The sequence below is a fragment of the Chionomys nivalis genome, chromosome X, assembly GCF_950005125.1.
Source record: "Chionomys nivalis chromosome X, mChiNiv1.1, whole genome shotgun sequence".
In the NCBI taxonomy this organism is placed as follows: Eukaryota; Metazoa; Chordata; class Mammalia; order Rodentia; family Cricetidae; genus Chionomys; species Chionomys nivalis.
In genome coordinates this window covers 54,647,587-54,668,775 of record NC_080112.1, presented here as the reverse complement: position 1 = coordinate 54,668,775, position 21,189 = coordinate 54,647,587, and the positions used below count along the sequence as shown (strand labels likewise).

The following is a 21,189-nucleotide window of genomic DNA, read 5'->3' as shown; positions in this document are numbered from 1 at the left end:
TTCCATCTCCCTAAATGAGGCATGATTCTCCATAACCAGTTTATTAGATAAACTATCTTTGAAATATTCACCGCAAAACATTACCTGGACAATGCCACATGAACAGGGGAGTCTAGTCGTGTTTTTCTAGAGGGGAACTGCAGTTGGGAAACAAACTCTGTATAGCCCCCAACACAAGAACTGACCCCTCCCCCCGACTATCTATCCCATAGCCTTCTGTATGGAAATTAAGCTGGTCAGAATCTCATTTACTTTTTGGTGATGGTGTGGTGATGATGGTATGTGTGTCCAACTATTGAGCTACATCCCTAGGTCCTGGGCAGTAGTTGAAGACAAATCACAATATGGGTAACACAATTCTCAAAAATGTTAACATGAATGAGCACCATAGAAAACTATCAGTGCAGTTAACAAAAACTTGAAATAACTCTTTCAGAATAAATCATTTAAAGGACAGCCTAGAATGTTGAAGAAGGAAGAAAGTATTAACACACTTCCCTGGGGGTGCGTTTCACTATTCTAGCCCAGGCTGCCTGGAACTCACAATCCTCTTGCCTTAGCCTCTTTAGGGATGGCATACCATGTTCTCCCTATTCATAACATGTAGGATTTCGTATAGCCTAACTAAATCGTGAGTGTCCTTAGGAACACATTCTTAATAAATGGCTTCCAACAGGAGAGCAAGAACATGCAAATTCATTTATGTGTGTAAAAAGATACGAGCTATGTATTTCAAGTGTTCTGTTTATATTTTAATTTAGGAAAGCTTACTTTTAAGTCTGCTGCCTATTAGGGGAACTCAACATAGAATATTCAGTATTTACGATGCCGTGAGCACAATGTGCTTAACTTAGTGTATTTACAAATACTGATACTGAAAATTTTCAAAATAATCCAAGAGTAATGACAAACATGAAGACTGCTTATATATAATTTTGGCAGGTGACCAATGAGTACGTGGGGTATCAGAGAACTGTTTATGTTTACAAATTTCTTATACCAGACATGCAGAAATTCCTAAAGAAAAGGTTATAATCCAGCTGTGGCAATTTCTCTGCAGGTGGAAAAATTCTGCAGATTTCAGGCAAATGTGTTAGGGCCTCGTGATTTTTTTACCTTTGAAAAACTAGTTATAAATGATACTTTAAAAAAGCAAACTACTCATTCTTTTGTAAATAATGTTGAATAGAATGAAGCATTTGAGTTTCTAACACTTCCCAAATTTTCTATAAAACCTATTTATCCGTGCTTTGACCAAACATTCAAGTCAGAGTTAATGGGCTCCTAATGATACTCACCGCAAGCCCAATGTGACTACATGCCCTAAAATATGGGAAATGTGCCAATTAGCTCTGCAATGCAGAAACACGAGTGTTTAGAATCATAACTAGTTCACAGAAAAGATGCAGAATGTAGAGCTTGTTTTTAGTTTATTAATTTATTTTGCAGGAATCTTTGACTTTCTGAAGATGTACTGCTTGGAGGTACGATGCATGCATAGCCTTTTAATATGCCTTTGTACAATTTTTTTTCTCAGAATAATGTCCTTCACAGCATACTCAGAAATCTAAGAGACATGGTATGTACAAGATTTAATTAACTTCTTGCTGCTTTAATGAAGAAAATGATCAATTCTTTTACAGTAGGGAAAGAAACATGGACAATGAATGTTGTTATACATAAGAACTCAGAACTATTATTCAGTCTCAAAGCAACTTTTCATGGCTTTACAAACTAAAATTGACTCATTCTGTTATCTCTGAATGCTCAAGCCATGCACAATTCTAATTGAATTAAATATTTGGGGATGCAAATAATACAGAAACAAATCTGGTGAATGTAAAACATCAGAATTAACTTTCACAAGAGGGAAATACTGTTAATTCTTTCAAAAAAGATACAGTAGTGGCGCAACACAAACAGTGCTCGATTCTGAGTTTTAAAAGAAACATTTCAATTGTCACTTCCTTTTCTCTAGAGATACACAGACACACACTGCAACATGGATTCATTCAAGGTCTAACAATGGTACAATATTAAAAGAACTCAATTTGTAATCTTAAAGGGACATCTTCACATTTCAGGATACATCACTGAATATTTCTAAAAGACAGTTCTTCTATGCCACATATTCTTTCTCTTCATACTGTCAGAAATGCATAAACATTACTTTTTTTAAAAGACTATATAAAATTGAGTTGTCACAGAGAGTTGGATATAAATCCTTAGATAAGTGTGACAAACCAATGACAAAATTTAAGGAAACATTGATTTCTTTTATAATTAGAAAGTACTAAAATTGAGACCAGCTCCTTAAAAATTAAACTGCATATCACACTTCCCATTTCTTCCTGGGAAATAAACAAATTAGCAACACTTTCCTCCACCATTATTAATCTGCTCTAAAACTACATATTTATACAACACATTTCTTTTGTTTCTTTAATATCCCTTGCCTCTGCTTTCTTCCAAACTAGATCAATATTAATCCAAAACATCTCACAATGCTTAGAGGTTTCTGGCTCTTCTATTTTCACTTTAAACTTGAAGAACTCCAAAATTTACGGGGGCAATATTCTTTTAACACAATGGCAAACGTGCTTTCTAAAAACCCAGTTTACAAATCCAGTGAAATAATGTAAAATGTAGAGTCAGGGTTGTGTTACCAGATACATTAAACTAGTATTTTACGAAAGCGAGCCTCTTACAAGAAACAGGAGTGCGACAACTGATCCAAAGGACATGGACACTTCAGCAGCCAGGTACCGCCCCAAGTTCTACCTTACCACTATATTCCACCCACTTACGCATACCAATCTGACCAGGAGAATATGCTGGGAAAAAAAGCACCTGGAAGGTTTAATGAATTCTTAATCGATCTGGTCATAGGTAAGGAGCAGTCTATACATGGAACACAGTTAAATGTTTCAAAATAATCAGTGTCGTTATTTTGTTCAGTTTTAGGTACTGAATGCAGTCTATGTGGACATACGATCTTGTGAACAACTAAAACATGTACAAAACTTCTTAAAGTCCTTCTGACGTCTCATACCCACCTTCTACACCAAGCAAATCAAATGTTGACTCATTTTTTCTATCAGGTGAAAGAAATGATTGACTAGATATATCATCAAAGGACTGAAACCATGCATCTACTACTGTATGTTAGCAGCTTAATGGCCTTGGTGTATTTTCATGCAATAATTTAAATATCATCTACATGGTTTTAATAAAGCATCAGGCTTTTCACACATGCTACTTTCATTTTCAACTAACAAGTGCCACACTAACTGTTGGTATTTCAGCATCTCACCATGAATACTTGTACATCTTTTAGGAAGAATACCTAGTATATATGTTCCCCTTAACTTGTGTGGTAACAGCAAGTGGAGTTGTCCATCACTAAGGAAGACAAGAAACCATACAACGGCAAGGGCACCTTAAAGAACAGTAGGACTGCTAGACTGGTATTGGGGATTGACAAGAGACCCATGTTACAAGCCCTTTCACCCTTTCCTAGTCCATGATTTTGAGCCTGTCTGCTTTTCCACCATTATTATTTTCACAGTTTGCCTCAGTTGCATGAGAGATATTTACTGGTAATTATATAATCATGCTCTTTGTGAGACAAATGGATGTATTTTGGGGCATTCTCCACATATAAAGGCTATATGCAGTGTGTAAAATTATGGTTCTAATAGAAAACTACAATGAGTTAGCCTTTGGTTTCATTACGCTGTTGAGTGCAGCTTATTTTTCCAGGTCTGCCAGAGACTAATGCGAAATTAGTGGCAGTACAAAGTGACTGTGTATACAGGAGGGGGTGGCGGACCTGGTATTTCCTCAGGGAAAATTCTTCAGGACGGAGAACTACCAACTTTATTGCTGTCTATGTTCACCAAAATGGGGAGATTCCAAAATTCAATTCTGAGCCAAGAAGGAAATTTAAGGCAGAGAACTTATTTAAATATATTATTAATTTTCTCATGATACATCACGGCAAGTGGCCTTACTTATTATCTTCTTCAGTGTATCCACATCTGCATTCTGTCTCCTAAGTAGTGCTTTAGTATTCCATGAACTATCAGAATTCAGTATGATCTAGTCGTTCAGCTTTTAAAAAAATGGTCAAAGCCCCCTGTATACAGCATTCTTTGAAAGTATCTTTTCTTTTTCTTTTCAAACCTAGAGCACCTTGTGTTTGCTAGGCTAGTGCACACCCACTTAGCTGCAGCCCCAGCCCAATCATATTTTGTGAGTAGCCTTCTCTTATGACACAAATAACGCAACTTTTATGATGTTGTCTTACTTCAATTTTTCTCTCACTGGCTGGTTAACACATGTGCAAATAAATAGCTCATACTGATTTTTTTCAGCTAAATTAGACTATGGTACAAAGTATTTTTGCTCTGTAAACATCATGTATTCATCACAAACTAGAAGTGGGGGACTCTATATACTGCAAGCATTTAGGAACCACAGCTGAGCTCAGGATTTCCAAATGGTTTTGGAATGGACTTGCATTTGGCATACATTCACCATGCTACTGGCAAAGCATGGTTTTTGAGAATGTCATTTTCTAAAACCATACTTCATTACTTTTAAAACCAATAACCTAAGAAAAGTATACAGTAACTCACGTGGCACAAGTATGTCTTAGTTACCAGTGTCGATGCAGCTTGATGACCCATTGTTCAAGCAAAAGAGATTTTACTACCTCTGATTGTACATCCTCACAAAGGGCACGATATGCCTAATTCCTGACTACTACAAATCACATTTTGAAGTATCCTGTTTGCGTATGAATGTGTGTTTGAAATTACCCCTGAAAAAAGCAGCAATTACAAATAAAGTCATTATTTTGCAAAAAGAAAATAAAGCATATCCCGGGTGCTTTTTCCTGTCCATCTCTTCACAGGAAGCAGCAGGAAGAGGCACAGGGAGCCTTGGTTTCCAGAGAGCTGTGACCAAGTAAGTCTGCTCTGGAATTCACAGTTTGTCTGCATAAACTGTAACATGTCCTACCATAATTCAAAGTTCACCTTTAGAAAGAAAGAGCCATTCAGCAGTAACTTTAACAATTGTATTCCACAGAAGCCCTTAATTTCTCTGTGTACATTCCTTCAGGACTGAATCCTTTCCCAGTTTCAAGTATCTCCTTCTACCTCTCACTCTCTAAGGAGTTAAGAAAGGAAAAAAGAAAGACCTCCCCAGCTTTCCTTTTTGTGAGCCCAGTAGCTACAGTGTCATTCCTCCTCCTCCCCCTGTGCAACCAAGAAATGAAAAGGCTGGGCAGATGAACACCATCCTGAGGCTTCTCTTCCAGTGAAGTGCTCAAAGTTTCAGTTCTTCTCAACTCAAGTGTACCGCGGCATCTCACACTGCTCACAACGATTCAGGGCCGGGTGGTTGAGAAAGGTACAGCTGTCACAATTCCATGGAGCCCCCTCATAATCCTCATCTCGGGGCTGCGTCCGAGAACTCTGTTTGCAGCCACTTATATGTTCTGAGGAAAGGGGATTCAAGAGAAATGGAGCTAGATCAAATTGTTTATCCAAGCATTATCCAAACTGACCAAAACTGAAATGACAAACTACCACAGAAACAAAGGGAAGAACTTTCTACCTTACCCAGTGTATACGCTAATTAGTAACCATACTACTGGAAAATCATAACTGCACGGAAGCTGGATGATACAGGTTCCACTTTGTTCTAAACACACTCATTTTTGTGATCTAAGACAAGGATATGGAGAAGCCCAGAACAGACACCCTTCCTAGTTTGTTACCCATTAATTAAGCTGTGTTCCAATTGAACGAAAAAATCATGAGAACCATGATAGCATATTCAGTAAATTCTGTACTCTATGACTTTCCTGTCTGCAAGTACTGCCATAGAATAGTAAATTGCTGACAAAATAGATACTTTATTCCATGAGACACTTGGTTCCAGGAATGTACATGTGTTTTATACCAATGCTTCATCACTAGCTAATAAAATTCCTAATACAGTTGTTCCCAGAATAGTGAAGAGAACAAGACTTAACAGCGATTTATAAAACTAAAATTCATTCTATAGACATGATTCTTTGTCATTTTGTTTTGTTGAGACAGGGTTTCTCTGCATCTTTGGAGCCTGCCCTGGAACCCACAGAGATCAGCCTGTTTCTGCCTTCTGAGTGCCAGAATTAAAGGTGTGGACCACCACCACCTGGTTACATGACTCTTTTGTTCTCCGAATTGTTCCTCTTTGCCAAAAAGTTATTCATATATTTTTTGAAAAGTATCTACACCTGGCAATATCTAATGTAAACAACTTTAGGTTGATTTTTCAGGATTTCATAAAAACTTGAAACTTGTATTCTTTTTAAGTTTTAATTTCTCCGGCCTTAGACTCAAAAGGGCTGTGTTCTAGAGTTCATTTGGCAATACTGCCTTGTTGGAAAAATCCCTATTGAGAAGGAGGGTTACTGGATAGAAAGCCACAGAGCTGATGGATTAGCCCTAGGAGTTGATGGCAAAGTAAGGAGGCTCAGAGAACCCACCCAGAGAACACTGGAAACCATTCCTATTAAGTGGCAATGAAATTAAGATCTAAGGTAATACTTAATATCCATTTAGAAAGGTCGGGAAATGGAGACTTGGTCAGGCTTTGGCAGTTGTTTTGGGCTAAGCCTATTTCTGACTGAAAACCAACTAGGTAACTTCTAGTTTATCAAATTACCTATCTTCTGTGACTCCATGAGGTCAAACAGGTTTAAACCCTGAACTTTGTCCTATGAGGAGTCTCTAAGCTTTTCTCAGAAAAGTGATCTTTTGTTAGAATAAATTCACTGGGATCTTCAACATATTCCTGTGACCACAAACAGTTTTTGGGGATGTTTCAGTGCCACCTTTAGCTATGAATAAGTCACTGCCATAGAGTTCTTTATAGACAGGCTCTAAAACTCCCAATTTTACCCTTAGGACAAGTGACACTGTAATACCACAAATGTCACGGAGTGAAAAAGGCTAACAACTTAAATCCTTAGTTGTTATATTCTTTTTATACTATTCCTAAATGTAGCCTTTGAAACCAGCTTTCAAACCTATGTACACAAAGAAAAAGCCTCCTTGAACCTCGTAAAGTCAGTCTCTTTTACCTGTTCAGTGTCACGCTGACTTCACTGAAATCATGAATCACTATGAGGTAACTGACCAATACATTTGTTTTTAGTGCTAAGAAAGTATACAACTCATTTAAAATAGAAATAGTATTCTAGAATGCTTAATTTGATTTAAATGAACAATCAATCACATTTATGGCATATTTAAAAGCAGTTTGTAGACTACCTTGTAGAAAATATTTATTAAAAAATAATTTATGCACAAGTGAGAACTAAAGAGGACAGCAGGGAACATGATAAAAGGACACAAATGAAAGCATTTTGTACAACATAGACTAAAAACTGTATGAAGAGCTGAAGGTTTTGAATTATATAATAGTGTATTTTCATAAAAATGAAAGGCCTCACTAACATTTTAATATTGCTTGTATAGTATTTATAATAAGAAGACAAATTGTTCAAAAGCATGCAATTAAAATAGTACACAGAAGTCAGGCAGTGGTGGCACACTCCTTTAATCCCAGTACTCGGAAGGCAGAGGCAGGCGGATCTCTGTGAGTTTGAGGCTAGCCTGGTCTACATGAGCTCGCTCCCAGAAAAGCCAGGGCCATTACACTGAAATACCCTGTTTCAAGAAACCAAAAAAAAAAAAAAAGTAAATAGAAAGTGTTTCAATGATAAATTTAAAAAGCTTCTCTTTCTGAAATCTCTTAATGATAAAGGAAAAAACACAAGTACTTTCATTCATTCATATGTTTCTTATGACGTTACCTTTTCATTTGCAAATTAAAGGTGATTTGGCATATATCTTATGGAATATGTAAGTACTACTCTTTTTAGAGACCTGCTTTCAATGGCATGAAAGCATATGAAGTTGAAGAAGCATTAGACATTTGTGTGAGAATCTTACCACATCCAGAACTTGCAACTCATCTGAAAATGATTTTGCCTTGCTTTCTATATACTATTGCTAGAGAGCTGGCCTGTCCAAAAAGGTGTCCATATGTGGCTACTGAACATATGTAATGTGACCGACCAGTACAAACTGAGATGTACATATAAAGCACGCATAAATAAAAAGTATCTTTTAAAACCATTGTTAGCAAACACCAGAGATCTACTATAACATTTAATATTATGCATTTGGACTGTAATTTTCGAAGATAAAACTAAAGGCATGTTGTAGTTACGATAATTTTTATAGGTTAACATACACCAGAGACACGGATACAAACCATCTGCAGCTGCTGCTTGGGATTCATGGACATCTGCCTGTACTTTGGAAGTCACACTAATTCTTCGGGCTTTTCTCTCAATTGTGCAGGGGTCTGAGGAGTCTGCATAAGAAAAACCAAAGGTACTGAGCGGGGAGGAAATAATTCTTCAGCAAGAGTAAATGGGTTCATAATGACTGCTCCTGCTTTCCATTCAGCTGAGGGGATTTACCCTTCCTATTGCTTCACATTACTTTTCAATTGCTTCTGAGGTTAAATGCTAAATATAACACTTCTTTATGAGCTATGCAGGACACTGGTCCCAAATAATAAGTCATAATGGAAACAATGTAGTTAAAGACTCAGTGAGAGCAACTAAATGGAAACATGAAAAGCAAATTATACTTTAGTGATCCTTTGATTAAACCAGTCAGTAAAACAGTATTGAATAAAAACAAACTATGCATACAAGGCATAACTATGTCTGAGTTATATGGGAATGTCTCAAAAGATCAAAAAAAAAAAATGACAATGGCGATGGTAGTGGTAGTACATTCTTGTAATCTCAGCATTTAGGAGGCAAAGACCAGACTGGAATACATAGGAAATACTACTTGTTGGAAAATGGAAGCAACTCAAAATAATATTGTATAGTGACAAACATGGGCTCCCAACTCATTTCAGGGATTTCAATTTTATGTTAGAATGATCATCCTCATGCAGTACGATCAAAACCCAGTGCTATTGTCCTTGGCTTCTCAGCAGCCCTCATTGTCTACCATATTCCGAGAGTCCGGTTTTATCCCATGCTTTTTCAGTCCCAGTCCAGCTGGCCTTGGTGAGTTCCTGATAGAACATCCCCACCGTCTCAGTGGGTGGGTGTTGGATGGAGGGGGGAGGACCTTGGACTGACCACAGGGCAGGGAACCCTGACTGCTCTTTGGACTGGAGAGGAAGGGGGAGGGGAGTGGGGCATGGGGAGTGGAGGGAGGGGGAGAGAAAAGGGAGGAGGCAGAAATTTTTAATAAAAAAAAATACCCACCAAAAAAAGAATGATCATCCTCTATGTTATGAATTTACAGGTTATTAGTAAGCAACCCTTGCATTAAAAATGACAACTAGTACACTATATATTATTTGCCTTTAAGAGCAAATGAAAGACCTTGCATTTTCTAATCACTCCTGATCCCATATGCAATCCCTCAGTACTGCTTCAGAATTCTTAGAATGGTACTTATACACTAAAAGCTGGAACTCTATTAGCAGAGTAAAATAGTAAATGTTTCCGAAGGCTGCAAAGAAAACAGTGAGCTGTGTTCAATTTGGAAAGCCCTTTTACAACATCACATGCCTTCATCTCACCGACTCACACAAACATCCTGGAAAATGCACAGGCCAGTATCTGAGCAGATCACCTCTCTATGGTATACAGATTAGATCTGAAAGCAGACAGCTAGGCCACTGGCTCAGGTCCTATGACACCCATGCTACTCATTATTATTATTATTATTATATTATTTTTTTGCAATGAGGGTAAAGGGAGATTTGCTGAGTTACCTGAAGACCTGTGTCACTTAACGGCAGATGCCAATCCAAAAAGGTTTTTGTTGGCCCTTTTCTTCAGTCCCCTAATTCTCTAGCACCATCATTACAGAGATAATCTTAAAGAGTCTACTTAGAATTCCAACATATATCTAATTATTAGCAGTTTAGTGTTTTGCTTTTAATTGAATGGTACTGCAAGCCAACCTATACTAACTTTAGAAGTACCTTTAGAGAAATGATGTTGGGTGTGGTGTTGCACATCTATAAACCTAATAGCTAGCATATAGTTTATGATAAGACCATCTTCAAAAGGAAAAAAAAGTGCTTTACAAAAAAAAACTGACTCCATTTTAAAAACTGAAAAGTTTTTCATAAATCTGTGATTAATGGCTTAAAATCATCTGGCAAATAATAGTAACATTTTATATTCTCACCAACCATATCTCAACTAAATTTTTTAAATGGAAATTTACTCATAAGGATAGAGAGGACTTTACATGTAGAGTATAAATCCCTTGGGATAGAAGTTATATCTTTGTAGGATCACACGTGTGTGTATGCATGTGTTTGTGTATGTAACAATTGGGCATTTTATAAACATTTAAGAAATTGCTAAAAATAAAACCCATTCCAACCATAAAAATTATCCAAAAGAGCTGATAACTTTCACTTGTACTAAATGAGCCATGGAGCAGAGCCCTTTACATCTATTTGTAATCTTTTCTTTTGTAGGAATGGTTATATAACATCTTTATGAGTAAGGTTTTGGAATCAGGTTCTGCTATATTCATTTGAAAAGATAAAATCTGCCCAGTAGTGATGGCACTCAGCACTTAGGAGACAGAGGCAGGTAAATCTATAGATCTGGTCCTATAAATCTATAGAGCCAGTTCCAGGATAGCCAGGGCTATACAAAGAAACCCTGTCTCAGAAAACAAACAACAACAAAAAAGACAAAACCCAACAATGAACTCTAGGATATATCGGGTTTGGATAGAATGTGGTGATAGGTCCATCAATTTGAACAAATACACTACTTTGCTGGAGAATGTAATGTTGCTAACAGGGTTGGGGTGCAATTCATGTTGAAGGTTTAGGAAACAACAAGAAAGCAGTCTTCCCTTTTCTTATCTTTTAAAAAATTATGTTTAATATTGTTTTTTACCCTTTTTAAATGTTTGAAAGAATTCACTCACTAGCAAACTGTGGTTCTAAAATTATGTTTGTGTGGCAAATTTTTAAACAATGGATCCAGTTTTACTTAATATGTATATAATTATTAACATTTTCTATTTCACCTGTTAATTTTGAAAATTGGGCCTTTTATAGTTTATCTAGGTTGCAGAGTTTATTGGACTGAAGATATTAATCACATTTTCTCATTACCATTTTTAATGGCTAACCCTTTTTATATTTCTAGTTGTGGTATCTTGTATTTATTCTTTTTGTAGCTCAGTCTACCTTGAAGTTTACTGATTTTTTTTGCTTTTCTCTATTTCATTTGTTATATAATTCCACCATCAAAAACAAACATCAAATTTCCTTCAAAGTACTTAACAATTGGGTGCCAAAGAGGTTCAGTTCTGAGGATCTTCTTAGTACACCTGACACCCTGACCTCATCCCTTGTTGTTTGCTAGGATGTGCCCATGCCATAGAGAGATTTCCTGTTTCAGCAATAGCGGCAGAAAAAAAGCCGTGTCATTTCAAATCGCAGCTTCCTGGGGCTTTAAAGCATTTCAATGGCTTTTATGGGACTGGATGTTTGTGTTCCCACTTGGGATTGGAAAGAAAGTACTCTGAGATAATGCCTACACTCCCTGCCTGGGCAGACGGCGGAATCAGACTTGGTCAGGTGGGAGAGCATGGTGGATTTCTGCTGCCATACAGAGAGGTTTCCAGGCTGTGCAGTGCTCTGCCTGTCAGATTTGGCTGTAACTTGGATGAAAAGAGATTCTGTGCCACACGCTCAGTCTCAGAGTTAAAATGCTGAGTGCGGCTCCTACGTGGCGGCCCCAGAGCTAGTAAAAAAATGGTATGTCCTCCATTTTGAAATTGGAGAGAGGTGGAGCCAACATCCAGAGCAGCCTGCTGCTCTACAGCTCAGAGGCACTCTGCTCCACCACACTGAACTGTGCTGACCTCAGGCAGGAACTATCGTAATTATCATAATAACAGCGCAGTTAAGGTTTAGACTGGACAGGAAATAGGCGGTACCGTATTACCTCTATATGGAGCAACTTAAGTTTTTAAGAAGTGCTTAGCATTTTAAGAAGTGCTCCTGGATAGTAAAGAATTATAGATTCATAATAGGACAGATTCAGACATAAAAGACCTCTGAATGGGTCACAGTGTTGGATGAATGTACGTAGGTTTGGGAGAGAGAAGAAAAAGAATATAGAGAATAAAATTAATGCTTTAAAAAAGGGTAAAGTCTTTAAAGAGACAGAGTACAGATAGTTATAGATTAAAAGAAATAAATAAAAATAAGTCACATAAAAATGGAAAATTCACCGAGAGTCTAGATTATGTACATTGTGTTTTCTTTAAAATTTTTGACTGTGAAGGAGCTAAGTACAGAGAGACATTTCATTATATGGGCTGCCAAGCTAAACAAGAATGGATATCATAAGGGTATGACTTCAGAATTTGGGTCTAAGGATATGATGCTTTGGAGAGGGTCTTCTTTTGTTTTCACAAAGGATGAGACCCTGTGGATTGCTTTTATCCCAATATGGTATGATAGACCATGCCCTCTGGAAAGGTTGCTGTGAATACCCTCAAAAAATTACTTCACTCGGGGACCGAGTCGTGAGGGCAACCGGGTGGGCCGTAGTTCCTTTGTCTCAATAGCCTCCCTGCAGCAAGCAAGGTAGGCCCTTTGTTTATGAGCTACCTTACCAGCACAGAGATCTGATCTCGGCACCAGGAGAGCCATCACTGGGAACCTGGCGATGGATGGAGATAGAGACAGAGACCCACATTGGAGCACTGGAATGAGCTCCCAAGGTTCAAATGAGGAGCAGAAGGAGGGAGAACATGAGCAAGGAAGTCAGGACTGTGAGGGATGAACCCACCCACTGAGACAGTGGGGCTGATCTATTGGGAGCTCACCAAGGCCAGCTGGACTGGGTCTGAAAAAGCATGGGATAAAACTGGACTCTCTGAACATGGCGGACAATGAGGGCTGATGAGATGCCAAGGACAATGGCACTGGGTTTTGATCCTACTGGCTTTGTGGGAGTCTAGCCAGTTTGGATGCTCACCTTCCTAGACCTGGATGGAGGGGGGAGGACCTTGGACTTTCCACAGGGCAAGGAACCCTGACTGCTCTTCGGACTGGAGAGGGAGGGGGAGAGGAGTGGGAGGAGTGGAGGGAAATGGGAGGCTGGGAGGAGGCGGAAATTTTTTTTCAATAAAAAAAAAGAAAAAACATGGCAATGATCTAAATAGAAAAAAAAATTACTTCACTCAACTGCCGACTGTGATGAACCTGGCACACAGGTTACACCATCAAAGATCTGATTAACAGCGCCCCCATTCAGCATGAAGCAGTTTGGAGAGAAAAAACTGCATCCATATTCCCAAATATTGTTTATAAATGTTCTTTTACATTTAAAGGGGGATATGATGTAGATATGAATAATTTGCATTGGTATGGATTTTAAGGTCAATTTTGTTATATGTATATGTATTTCTGCTCTTGATTAAGGTATTGTGACTATGTAGTTCATTTAAAAATGTAATGTAGGCCTGGAGGGATGGCTCAGCTGTTAAAGGCTAGGCTCACAACCAAAAATATAAAAATGTAATGTATAATTAGGAAATACAGGTTGTTAATGGATAATCATCGATAACAGTCAAGCTTGTAGTCATGTTAGTTAGATTTTCTGGATATATAGAGATATATTTCAGTTAGATAGACATTCTTCATATCTTTCAAAGACTACAGAATATGGCATTTAATGTTTTAATAATTTAGGGCTTTTCATGACAATGAGACACGTCTGCGCCTAGCAGCACCAATCTACTTCAAGAGGAAGATGGGCATCAAAGAGGCTCCTTATGGAGTTGGTTAGCCACTTGGGCAAGAAACTGCTCTTGCCTGGACTGTTGCATAAACTGGACACAAAGAACGCACAGAAAGAGGACTGCTAAACTTGCCTAAAGGTGAGATGGTCTTTCAGGGTTCCTGACTCATGAAAGAATCTGTGAGACATTCTGCAGGACACAGAAAAAAGTGACTGAACTATCTTTGTATTTTCCTGCTTCATGGAAAAGTCTGCTGGATACTATGGGCCTGTAGGACGAAGATGGATGCCCCAATGATACAGAGGAACTTTGGGTGACTGTCCAGGCAGCGAGATGTCTCTGTCATTTCTAGAGTTTGGAAGTTGCTTATTTCTTGTTTAATTAGGTAATATTATATCCTTCTGGAGTCTTTGATGGAGTTGAAGAATGGTTAGTTATAGTTATAGTTTTCCTTTGTTATGGTAAAAGATAAAATAGATATAAATATTGTAACTATAATTCTTGCTTGATAACTGTTTTGTTATATGTAATTTTACTATGTTAAAGTTAAAGCCTTTCTTTTTGTTTAAACAGAAAAAGGGGAAATGATGGAGGAGGGTCTATGTGTTACTTCCACTGGTTAATAAAAAGACTGCCTTGGCCCTTTGATAGGACAGAAAATTAGGTAGGCAGGGAAGACAGAACAGAATGCTGGGAGAAAGAAGGCAGTGAGGCAGACGCCATAGCTCTCCTCTCAGAGATGGACGCAGGTTAAGATCTTTCCCGATAAGCCACCACCTCGTGGTGCTACACAGATTACTAAATATGGGTTAAAGCAAGATATGAGAATTCGCTAATAAGAGGCTGAAACTAATGAGCCAAGCAGTGTTTAAATGAATACAATTTGTGTGTTGTTATTTCGGGTATAAAGCTAGTTGTGCGGGAGCTGGGCAGAAACGTAGCTTGCTGCTCCTTCTACAACTGATCTTTTTTTTTTTTTTTTTGCTTTTCTCTATTTCATTTGTTATAAATTTCCACCATCAAAAACAAACATCAATTTCCTTCAAAGTACTTAACAACTGGGTGCCAAAGAGGTTCAGTTCTGAGGATCTTCTTAGTACACCTGACACCCTGACCTCATCCCTAGCACCACAACAACAGTTCATTGTCTTTGCACACGGAAAGCTATGTATGGCTTTGTATCTAGCTCCTTAGAGATGATACTATTCAAGAAATTAAGTTTTAAATGTGGTGGACTCCTGTATTTTTGGCCATTTCTTCTATGACAGCCATTGAGCCATTTAATTATAGCTCGTCAGCTAGGCTATCTATAAGAGATAACACTTTAGAAGGTACTGATCAAGTTTAATGAGGTATATTTTGTAAACCTAAAAGGCTAAAGTAACCAATGATATATAATCCAAGGCTTTCACCTTGAGACTAAATATAATGTTGCTACTGTGACAAATTTAGTATTTGGCAGTCATCCACTAATATTCATTTTCAACCATTTTTAGAAATCACTACATTATTTCAAATGTAGATCAGGTAAAATATCCACAATAGGAGTAAACAATAAAGAGATTAGCTCCTAAGCTGCAATCCATAAAAGAACTAGAATTTACGCACTCTACTATTCAATGTCTTCATAATCAAATTGTCTTGAATTGCTTAATGAAAAAGGATTAAAATATGAATTTTGAATATCAGTTGTATATTGAGCCTTATAAAATACAGCTTATAAGAATAGGGTAGAAAATGAGTGATCAATCTACATTCAGTTATTTGTTATATGATACTGAAAATATTTAGGACTTGTTTTGTTCTTGATAAAAAAACAATCATGTCCCTATCAGTTACGTTTACCTTCTGCTTATCAAGCAGCAAAGAATTCTTATGTACAAAGTCTACTGAAAAACTTTTCAAGATCCTCACTGTTGCAGAAGAATATTTTTCAGGATATAGTTTTATTATAATAAAGAAATCATCACTATGCCTCACAACAGTTCTAACAATTTTAATGTTTTGTAAAAAATTAAAGTTTGGGGACTATTTTATTTTTTCCACATTACTGTGGATAACACCTTTTATGAGAAACGGTCTAATGAATAGCTTGAATAGAAATTTCTTCAGAAGCATATTTAACTTCTATAATATTGATGTTATGACCCTACTCACCTTTTTTAGATGGCTTCGGTGGTACTACTGGGCCAGGTTCTATGTGGTCATAAAAATTATTCATGGCTTTTGGATCAAAGTTTCCTACAAAGAAAAGAAGAAAACCACAGGTATTTAGGAGTTGTTCTTTGGTTATTTGATCTTTTTATAAGAAAATACATTAATGAAACACGTGGGAAGAGAGTATGTTTTCTAGTGTTTCAAATGTCATTACACAATCCTATCCTCTTTTCTTTAATGGTTGTGAAAAATAGCCAAGCAGATCAGTGAAACAATGTATATTTATAATGTATTACCTAAAGGAGTATTTTTTATAAGGCTAGCACCCTTAAGAAGCAGAATTCTGTACATGGAACATTTGAAGAAGGTAAAGTAAAAAGAAAAAAAAATGGTGGACCTCTTTGGTCTAATGAAAAAAATTCAAAGAAGGTTTGACACTTATTTTCATAATTTATCATAAAGTCATCTAAGGAAGAAGCCAAATGCATGTTATATGATCCTGTGGGCTTATTAATGATGATATCATGCAAATTTTAGAATAAACAAGCCCTGAGATTTGCTGGTTTTGCAGAGATTTTTCTTTGGATATGTCTACTCAGTGGCTTAATTTCTGTTTATCAGTGATGTACCCTATTGGGGCTCCTTCAAGATCAGACTGCATTAGGTGCCAGTTCTGTTCTCCCTTCACTCCCATACTCTGCCCACTACCCCAAATCCACCTGAGCTTGGATACAAAGGGTGATGTACTGCATTGAGGCTCCTGTTTTTTTTCTCCTAGTGAAAAATGTCCTCACTACAATCAAATATTAAGCTGTTTTTCATCAAATCATACAATAATTTATTTGCATCTACTTGAAAATGCACCTCCCCACTGCCAAAAAACAATTTAGAAGAAAGTACACCATATTTGGACCCCTTAAGCATTTCTAAATCTTAAGTATAACAAAAGATCCTTCTGAAAACAAACGAATAAAAAACAAACAAAAAACCCAATAGATTCTATTAACCAAAGTTTCATTCAGTTGAATAGGCTACTTTAAGGAAAATTTTTAAAATTCCTATAGCTCATGAAAGCCATACTGCTACTTGATATATTAACTGCTACACATGCATTTCTTCAATCACTTAAGTTACAGCTGATGTTCTACTATGCAGTTCACAGAAAGCTTACTATAAACATCTTAAGCAAATGATCTAATGTTACTGATTTTCATTTTGCTCCAATGACCATATCAGTAAAAAAAAAAGGTTGATGTAATCACATAATAGTAATGGTTGATATACCCTACATATTATGCATAGTGATTTTTTTCACTGCTTAAAGCTAGCAGACTACATAGACTAACGAGGTTTTTGAGAACCAGGCTTGATAGCTCAAATTCCATGATCAGATGGCTTCATATCTTTAGTTCAACTGTTTGACACTATATTATATACTATTCTTAATGAACTGTAGAAGCTCTCTTAGTTGCCATAATTAAGAATAATAAAGTTTGGAAGAAGGCCGATTCAAGCAAACAATTGTTAAGAAAAATTACATATCACCTTTGGGGTAACATAAAACATAGCAGGGTTTTCTTCTACTGTTCTTATGGAAGTGTTGAGGATTACAATCCCCATGGACTGTATATGCTATGCAAACCTTCTATCACTACACCACATCCTCAATACAGCAGTATTTTAGTGCTGAACAAGGACCACTTCCTACATAAACCATGTTCATGATAACCTAAAGCCAAGTGTCCACTTAGATTTTGTAGACTTGCAATACAATGTGTTACAAGTATTCAACTCTGTCCTTGAAACACAAAGGGAGCCATAGATACTAGGTAAACAAATGAGCATGTTTGTTTTACTAAAACTTCTATTTATAAAAACAGGCAGTATTGCCCTAATTTGCTGAACTTTGATTTATAACTTTGTGTTTTGGGTTCTTCAGAATGCAGTTCTGATATACTAACAACACTTTCTTAGAAATGTCTCCCCTTTTCACTTGTTTTCATTCAAATCTAATTCATGGTTCATATAATTTTATGTTTGACTCTATATAAAGGCCAAAGAAAATTTTTAAAAGAGCAGCATTCTAAGAATTCCTGTTAGTTATTCATTATTAAAACATTTGTTTTTAACTGCAGGAGTATAGCTAACTAGTAAAAGCAGTACATGTAATTAGTGGGATAGGCAGTTTATGGAAAACAAAGTCCTTCTCTAATCTGATGAGCTGGCTAACTGAAAAATAAGAGAGCTTCTACTGTAAGAGTGAATTTCTTTTAAAACTAAGAACTCAGGTATTCTACTTGGCGCTCTCTTTTCTGTCACAATATTTTGGAAGACTATGACTATCACATAATATAAACTATGTCTTAGAAATAATACCCATCAATTATGCAATACTCATGTTAAATGACTAAAAGGATAAATGCAATGTAACGGCATAAAACAATGCAAATATATGAAGCTGCCAAAGTAACATCATTGTTTTCCCGACCCTGACCCATGGAGTGGGGGAATCTCTTTAAGAATGGATAAAACTGTCCCTAAATCTATGAAACCAAAACTATTGCCATTTAAGCAGATTAAAATACCATACTATGACTTATGGTTTACCAAATAATCAAGTCTATACCTCTAGATTGAAGGAGGTCAACTTCTTTCAGTGTACAGTCAACATTTATCTGGAGTTGTCTGTTCATGCTTCTCAATCTTGTCATTTCATCAGGCTAGTAAGAAAGCACCCAAAATAGCAATTGTGGGAAAGTCATTATCAAGCCCAACATTTAAGAACTGTGTTTCATGTTAATTAATCTGATTGGGTATTACCAAGAATACGGCCTTGCCTATAAGAGAGCATATCTATGTATTTTTTAGGTAAAAGGTATACTGAGGACATCAACATGGCCACATATTAACAAAAACTTCACAGTGGCCAGGTACACACTAAACTATGTTCTATCATCCAAGCTACAATTACTATAATACTAGAGCACAGCAAATATTTGTTTATATTTTTGTAATAAGGGAAAGTGCAACAAACAACCTTTTAAATTGGCTATGTTCATGATTTTAAGACTTGTCTAATCTGGTAAAAATTAATTCTTTCATAGGTTCAGGTACGTGGTTTACAGAATTTTCTCATTCCTTCTGCTAAAAGGAGTTTTGAGGTAGGTAGTGTTATATTACATGGAATTACTAATGATAAAACAGCACAGAGAGGTTAAGTTTCCCCAAATATATAAAGCTAGTAACTGGTAGAGCAAGGACTTATACAAATATCACACACACACACACACACTACATATACGTATATGTGTGGGTGTAGAAATATTTTTTTTCTAGATCAAGAGAAGCACTTTAACATAGAGAAATATCAGGTACCAATAAACTCCTCTGTTTCTTCTACTTTAGCCTGTCCAGTCCATTCTACCCCCTAGGGTCTTTCAGTGACTAAAACATAAACCTTTTTTATAAGCCTTCAATTCCCACCCCATTCTTAATTTCTTTACAGTTTCTGTGCTTGGATTCTAGTGACATGGATACTGAAGCTTTTTCCACACAGCCCAGGTAGCTCAATCACTAGGGTAATTTCAATTGCATAAAGTCAAATGCTAAATTATCTACTAACGGAGAGAGAGATATTTATTGTTAAAAATGTGCATTGTTACAAAGACTAAACAGGTTAACAGTGCACAAAAAAGAGCAGAAAGGATACTGTATGCGGTGGAATATTGCAAGAGTAAGCGGGCATGCCTAGAAACCGGCAGGGACCAAAAGTTCAATGCAGTGATGTAAAAAGGCTTAAGAGCAATTTCTGGATATTGTCTATACATGACAGCATTTAATGACTGTTAATTTTACATGTTTTGTGCCCACTTATCTCATGACCTTATCACTATCATTATTTAGTCTCAAATATTTCGAAGAATAAATATCAAACTGCATTTTTAACTTTAAAAAAATTTCCTGGAGAGATGGCTCAGTGGTTAAGAGCATTGCCTGCTCTTCCAAAGGTCCTGAGTTCAATTCCCGGCAACCACATGGTGGCTCACAACCATCTGTAATAAGGTGCCCTCTTCTGGCCTGCAGACATACATACACACAGACAAAATATTGTATACATAATAAATAAATAAATAAATATTTTTTAAAAAATTTCCAAGCCCTTAGAATGCTGGAGATTCAACAACAAAAATAACCTAGAAACATTTAATTTGAATTGTTCTTTTTTCATTCCATTGGGTGAAGTGTGTGATATTAAGGCACAAAATTCTTAAACTGAGTAGTACTAAAATAGTGTACAGCACACACCTGAGCATTAATAAGGATAATTTCACCCTCCTAGGAACACATAAGTAAACCCCTACTTTGTGAGTTCAGTACCTTGGGCTTATCCTTCCTATATGTTTTGCAATAGGAAGAAATGACTTTTAGCCATAGTGGCCCTGAGTGCTTTGTAAACATAGCATGGAACTATTAATAACACACATTATAATCAAAAGGCTACTATACATTTGCTTTTAACCAGAATCATTTTTATCATTCTAAGAGAGAGGAACCACTTGAATTCATTCAACTTAGTGTTTACCTATTCTTCTCATAGCTTCTGATTAAACAGGGGGAGATAAATGCTGTTTCTGAGAAGTGTCATTTATCAAAAGCACACTGTGTTTCTGTGGAAGATTCAGATTCACTATAAATTATAATTTAGACTTACATGTAGGCAAAAATAATGTTTGTAGTTGACATTTCCAAATAAAAGATTCTATGTTCTTCTGAAAAGGTAGTAGAAATCTTTTAAGCCAACTATTTGGAACTTTAAAATCTAGTCTCATAGACACCAGTATTGAAGAACATTGATGGATTTTGGTTCCTTGGCCTCAATTATATAATCAGGACACAAATCAGTGGAGTAATCTCAAAATTCAATTAGAATAGGATGAATCTGACTTGGGGAGGGGACAACCAGCAGCTCTCTCTATATTAAAATCTTATTTCTCTTTCAAGGTAAAATTTAAAACTCTGCCTCCTCTATGAATATTATTAGCAAAAGGTTAACATTTCTTTCTCATATGCATATCTCTTATGAACCATTTAATAAAATGTGATAAACAGCAAGCTAAAGAAAAAGGACATCATCAGT

General features: G+C 36.6%; 1 protein-coding gene across 3 annotated transcripts in view; it reads right to left on the bottom strand.

Moving 5' to 3' along the window:
- Nucleotides 1-1,452: 1,452 nt before the first annotated feature.
- Nucleotides 1,453-21,189, bottom strand: part of Tab3 (TGF-beta activated kinase 1 (MAP3K7) binding protein 3) — a 61,041-nt gene continuing 41,304 nt past the window's right edge. For all 3 annotated transcript variants that reach the window (XM_057760062.1, XM_057760063.1, XM_057760064.1), the window contains 4 exons: nt 18,679-18,772; nt 16,053-16,136; nt 8,341-8,442; nt 1,453-5,506 (listed from right to left, as the gene is read on the bottom strand). In XM_057760062.1, the coding sequence (XP_057616045.1) occupies nt 5,358-5,506; nt 8,341-8,442; nt 16,053-16,136; nt 18,679-18,772 (429 nt within the window). In that variant the 3' untranslated portion in view covers nt 1,453-5,357. The remainder of the gene's footprint in view (nt 5,507-8,340; nt 8,443-16,052; nt 16,137-18,678; nt 18,773-21,189) is intronic.